This window comes from Juglans microcarpa x Juglans regia, chromosome 2S (assembly GCF_004785595.1).
Source record: "Juglans microcarpa x Juglans regia isolate MS1-56 chromosome 2S, Jm3101_v1.0, whole genome shotgun sequence".
Classification (NCBI taxonomy): Eukaryota; Viridiplantae; Streptophyta; class Magnoliopsida; order Fagales; family Juglandaceae; genus Juglans; species Juglans microcarpa x Juglans regia.
Genome location: NC_054597.1, coordinates 18,497,861 through 18,503,899, shown reverse-complemented (window position 1 = coordinate 18,503,899; position 6,039 = coordinate 18,497,861). Strand labels below are relative to the sequence as shown.

At 34.2% G+C, this 6,039-nt stretch overlaps 1 protein-coding gene across 1 annotated transcript; it reads left to right on the top strand.

The window, feature by feature from the left end:
* The first annotated feature begins 959 nt into the window (after window positions 1–959).
* On the top strand, window positions 960–3,063 carry LOC121253628 (probable E3 ubiquitin-protein ligase RHC2A). The gene is made up of 3 exons (XM_041153618.1): window positions 960–1,207; window positions 1,365–1,444; window positions 2,272–3,063. Exons 1-3 carry the CDS (start codon window positions 1,058–1,060, stop codon window positions 2,882–2,884), a joined length of 843 nt encoding a protein of 280 aa, XP_041009552.1. The 5' UTR covers window positions 960–1,057; the 3' UTR covers window positions 2,885–3,063.
* Window positions 3,064–6,039: the final 2,976 nt, after the last annotated feature.

Genomic DNA, 6,039 nt, shown 5'->3' with positions numbered 1-6,039 from the left:
ACACACTTGGCACTATCGTTGGGTTGCATGACCATGTTGTCATCATCCGGGCGTCCCGATTTTCGAGTTTCCGTACATGGGGGTCGGGGGCGCCACACATATTATAGTGGAATCTCCTATCTCTAAACCCACGCGGACATAGGCCTAGTGCCAAACCACGTAAATCTGTGTGTCCATCTTTTTTATTTTCTCTGTATTTAAATATTGTTCACCGCCTTGGACATACGCACAGACACCGTACAGCTACATCGGATCATCGCTGGGGGCTCCACACCTCACCGATCAAGGCCCAGCACACCTCAGAGCCTCAGGAAATGAATCTTTCTTCCCTTCCAAACTGTTTTTGGGTCTTAACACACTTAATGGGGTAAATTGAGGTATCAAACCTTGGAGGGATCCTAGGCCTCCCAATTAACAAACAAAGTTTGCTAACAAAATTGATTCGAAGTTTCATGCCTTTACAAAATTGATTCGAAGTTTCATGCCTTTATTATCAACAAAAACAGAAGCTTACAAAAGAGATTTAGATAAAATCAAAGACACTCAATATTTATCTACTTCTTTATTCAAATAATAGACAATAATCCCTAACTTGTGTTCGAAACAAAACTATAATTGGGTGTTTTTTTTTTAAACATATAGTTGATGTTTTTCATTCGTTTACGGGGTTTTGCCTACGTAGTCTGACAAAATATAGTTCGTAGAAAATCTTGACAACACGTTTACTCTTTCGCAACAAGAACTTTTTTAAAAAGTTGCAAATAGATTGTAAGAACAAGGTTCTTTCCGTGGTTTCGTTAAAACTTTTCATGGGTAAGCAGCAGCCACAAGATAAAGGAATCTATAAATGGGCAAGGAATTCTCCTTTGCATAAGAATAGAAACATAAAGAGCAGTAAAGCAGCAACAAAGAACAATATACAGTATATATTCACCAGGTGAAGTGAATGACTTTCCAAACAGAAAAGCGAATAAAGCCTATATATAAAATAAAATCGGAAAGACCAAAAAAAATTGAGGAACTAAAAAATCTTGTTAGCCGGAAGGACAAGCAAATCATGAGCAGCGGTGCCAACAATTTCCGGCCAACGCTCCGGAATCGGCAGCTTGAACTGGACTATGATGCCTATACTGCTGACCATATTGATCCAAACCGGGTGCGCCCTATTCCCATGTTTCCAAGGTCCCTGACCTTCCAAGTTACTCCTGTAAGTATGATGTTACTTCATTTCCTGATAAAAACAGCCCTGAAACTGGAGGGTTTTATATGATTGAGGACTATGAGAAGCTGGAATGAGAACATCTTGTTGTAGGTACATGCTATATAAATAGTAATTTTTATTTTTATTTTTGGTTGTACGTGATCAGGATGTCAGAGCCGGCACGCAGCCTCCCTCGCAATCATTCGAAGAGAGAAGGATAACAGGACCGTCTGGAATGTCTAGGTGATTATATTGGTTACATCAATATGTTGAAGAAAAGATATTTTATATGACAAAGATTCAATAAATATTGCTTCTTATCTTACCCCCCAAAAATTTAATATTTAGGATGAATATGATTCACTAACATTGGTTCTTATATTTGTTGAGTGCTCGTGAGTTTAAACGCGTATTCAGTTTGATATAGGCTGTTTGAGAAATATTTTAACTACAAATAAATCTCACAAAAATATTTTCACGAATTGATTTAGCTTAATATAGTACGTTAGATTATAAAATTACTTTTATTATAAAGTAAATCTAACGTTTCATATGAAGTCATGTTAGTTTGTACTTTTGTGAGATCCGTTCCTGGCTATAACACTTCTCTTCTTGCTTTGGCAGACACTTGGTTGTTTAGAATGCATGTATATAAACATTGGCTGTCTTTAATTGATAAAAGTTTCAAATGCGAGTTGTCTAGTTTGAAAAGTCTAAACACAAACTACACAGTTTTCTTGCTTGATTATATATAATTCATAATCCATGAACTTTAGGCAATCTTCGATATAATAGAAATTGAAAAACTCTATTAATCTACTGTTGACGCGCAAAATACATCACTAATGCATGGTATGCCGGCTTTTCGAAATTGGAGATGCCATGAAGGCAATAAATTAATTAATGAAATGATCACATATATCTTTTGATATTCATACGTACACTCCCCTCTTTAGGAATAAAATACTACAATAATTAGCTCTAACCTTATCTCAAAACTCATTACTTTGTGGCTTGTATCGTCTTTCCCCTTAAGATAATGTCTTTGCCGATTCTTCATTTGCATGCAGAATTCCCGGACCAACTCTCTCTTCAATGCAAATTGTAGTCCTAGACAACAACAACATGAGAAGGGAAGCAAACCCCAGGCCGAGACAAATCATCCAGAATGGCCTTCCAAGATCAACAGGACAACAATATCGGCCAGTTCCAACACTGCAGGCAGACGACTCTAGATTGACCCAAGATGAACAAAACAAGGCATTGAAAATGCTCAAGAAAGAAACCTACAATCCTACTGCGAAGGCAATAACAAAGAGATTGAGCTTTTATTACAAAAATAATGCCAAAAGTAGTCTTTTGAATGAGTTGGAAAAGTTGAAAGATGAAGATGCTAAGAGCTGTGCTATTTGCCTGGATGATTTTGAGCCAAGACAAGAGGTGGTGATAACCCCATGCAACCACATGTTCCACGAGGACTGCATCATGCCGTGGGTGAAGAGCCATGGTCAGTGCCCCGTTTGTCGCTATGCCTTCTGCGAGAGAATGGAAACTTCACCCAACTTGAACAACACTAACATTGCAAATGTGGGTGCAGCCAATGATCTTTTTGCAGGAGAGTTGCTTTCGATAATAAGGGCACTTGAAGATGTCTTTGTATGGGGCAATCCTACTGCCCGCTAATTAATAATGCCAACTTGAACCTTTGTTAAGTACCCATCATGTATCGGTCGGTCATGTTTTTCTAGTTATTTATCAGTACGTACTGCCTGATTCGATTTCCTTTTTAATTGCCTATTTATATGCTCGTGACAATGCGGAGGTTAATACTCCTAAAATTAATTGCATACGTATATGGTTTTCTTTTTCTTGGGAAATGCATACATCTATATATATATATATTGCCATAGCGGTATTGCTCACTTAATTCGCTTTCGAATTTCGGGCTTTTATGCTCATTATATGGTTTGATTTTAATATTTTATAAAGGCAAATGATTAAGGGAAAAACTTTTTTATAATGCTGTTTTAAATGGAGGACGTTTTTTTTTTTAAAGAAATAATACTCTTATAGTGATTTGTTTTATAAAAAGGTCTTAATTTAAATATAAAATTGTAAAAAAAAAGTTGTACATTGTATTATTACTCATGTATAAAACATATGCATATAAGAAATTCAAAAAAAGGTCTCCACATTTTATCTTCAAGATTTTCTAACTACATTTATCCATCAACAGGAGGCCATGTATGTATAGAATAAAAGAAGGAATAAAAAATGTGGCATAAAAATTGATTTGCTTTCGGCAGAAAGAAGGAATAATGAGATTTGGGGATGTTTGGAAAATTTTTTTATTTCATCTCATCTCATTTCTTCCCCAAACATCATTCAAATACAAACATTTTCAAATTAATCATTACAACATTTTCAAACTAATCATTACTACTTTTCTAAACTTTTAAATAAAAAATAAAAAATAATTCAATTTTTTCAAATTTTAAAATAAAAATTATATTCTAACAATATTTTAAATTTATAATATTTTTTATTCAACTTTTTCTCTAGTAAATACGTAACTCAAACAATCTCACAACTTTCACAAAACATCTTACTACTGTTCACAAAATTCTCATCTAATCTCATGATTCACCAAGCATCCCCTAAAGCAACTTTTTTTTTTTTTTTTATGCTTCCAAATGAAATATAGAGTAGAAGAAAAATAACCCTTTGAAAAAAAAAATGGATTGGCTCAAAACTCACGAGGATCAACAGTCTCCACATTGTTATCTTTAAGATTTTCTAACCACATTTATCCGTCAACAGGAAGCCATGTATGTGTAGCCATGTGCTTGTGTAATAAGGAGAGCACGAAAACAGTGAAACTCTTTATATAGAAGTAGTATAATGAACTCCACATTAATTAGCGCCAATAATTTTTTTTCTTTGAATTTTTGTTTTGTTTTGTTTTTTAAGACAAAATTAATGACGACACGAAATTAACCGACTTAAAATAGAATAACTCTCCCAACCTAAACCGAACATTGTTCTCAATGTGACGATTATATGCTCAAATATATGTTTTCAATGTGCAAAACAAAAATATAGTAGGAATTTGAGAATTCAGAACGATGGAAGTGGGCGCTGAGCGTGATAATTTATATCCATCAAAATATTAGATAAAAAGAAAAAAGGACAAAGAAAAAAAAAAAGAAAACTTGTTACTAAAACAAATATCAATTGAAAATAAAAAGAGATGAAAAAAAATGCAAACCCTGTCTTTTTTAACGCACTAATTTATAACAAAATTGTAGATTAATCCTGATAAGCAGGATCCTCTAGTGGCACTTCATCAACTTCTGGGATCTCAATTTTTAAAAATGGTTTCAAATGTTGACCATTAACTTTAAACATATCACAATTTTTAGAATTTTCAATCTCAATTGCCCCAGTGCGCACTATGAACCAATGTTTTGAATACCGTACCGAACAGCGTACCGGTCAAGGCACTGGAACGAAATATTTCGGTACCGGTACCGTTTCAGGATAGCGTTTCGAGATAACGTTTCCAGATAATCGATCTATAAATAAATTATATATATAAATATATATAAAAATTATATTCTAAAATAATAGTCTATATATAAATAAATTATATACAAATACATATATATATATAAATTATAAATAGTCTAGTCTGAATTGAGGGTTAAAAAATAAGTTTGTAGTTTGAAAAAACGAAAAAAAAAAAAAAAACACAGGCCGAAATATCGGCCGGTACCGGCCGAAATATAGGCCGGTACAAGCCGAAATTGAGGTCAGTATGACCGGTACTGGCCGGTACGGCCGGTATTTTGGCCGGTACGGAACAGGTATAGTACCTGTACAGGCCGGACGGCCGAAACGAAAAATTTCGGCCGTACCGGCCGGTACGGTACGAAATTTAAAACTTTGCTATGAACAACCCAGTTCCTCTATATCGTGATTTTCTGCGGAAAGGATGTAAACGAGAATATAAAGAACTTTTTGACCTGGTTTAAAAGATTTTCTCAATATGTTTCGATCTTCAACTATTTTCATTTGTTTCTTATATGATTTGACAATATCAAAATTACACTCAAAATGAGTATGATGAGCTTCTAGAGAGTTCTCACAACTTGCTTGTATCAAAGTGTCCTGGAAAATACTCTCAATCCTCACAGACATTTTCATCATTTGACATTTGCTTACTTATGTGGAAAATGTTAAACTTAATAGTCATGCTTCAAAAAACATTTTCATCATACCACTTCGACAATTAATTAAAGCATTAGATGTGGCTAAGAAAGGTCGTCCCAAAATAATATGGATTTGTGTACTAACATTTTGAGTGGGCTTAGTATTTAATACCACAAAATCCATTGGAAAGTAGAATGAGTCGACTTTGATCAAGACATCATTGACAATACCTTTAGGGATCTTAACAAACTTATTAGCTAACTGAAGCGTCATTTGAATGGGTTTTAGCTCCCCTAATCCTAACTGCAAATATACAGAACATGGTAGTAGATTCACACTCGCCTCCAAGTCTAACAAAGATTTCTCAATGTGATGATTTTCAATCTTACATGAAATTATAGGAGATCCAAGGTCCTCATATTTGACTAGATATTTACTCTAAATAACAAAACTAGCATGCTCAGTAAAAAAATGTCTTCTTTGGAACATTGGTTTTCCTTTTATTGTAACAAGATCCTTCAAAAACTTTGCATACGCAGGCACTTGCTGAATTACATTAATGATTGGTATGTACTTGCTTAAACACCTCTACAATATCATGAAATTTAGCATTTTTCTAAGGATTT

Excerpts from the sequence above, each read along its gene's own strand:
- LOC121253628 (XM_041153618.1), top strand. The coding sequence starts at position 1,058 with ATGAGCAGCGGTGCCAACAATTTCCGGCCAACGCTCCGGAATCGGCAG. Across the intron at positions 1,208-1,364 it reads TGACCTTCCAAGTTACTCCT|CAGGATGTCAGAGCCGGCAC; the intron begins GTAAGTATGATG and ends GTTGTACGTGAT. Across the intron at positions 1,445-2,271 it reads GGACCGTCTGGAATGTCTAG|AATTCCCGGACCAACTCTCT; the intron begins GTGATTATATTG and ends ATTTGCATGCAG.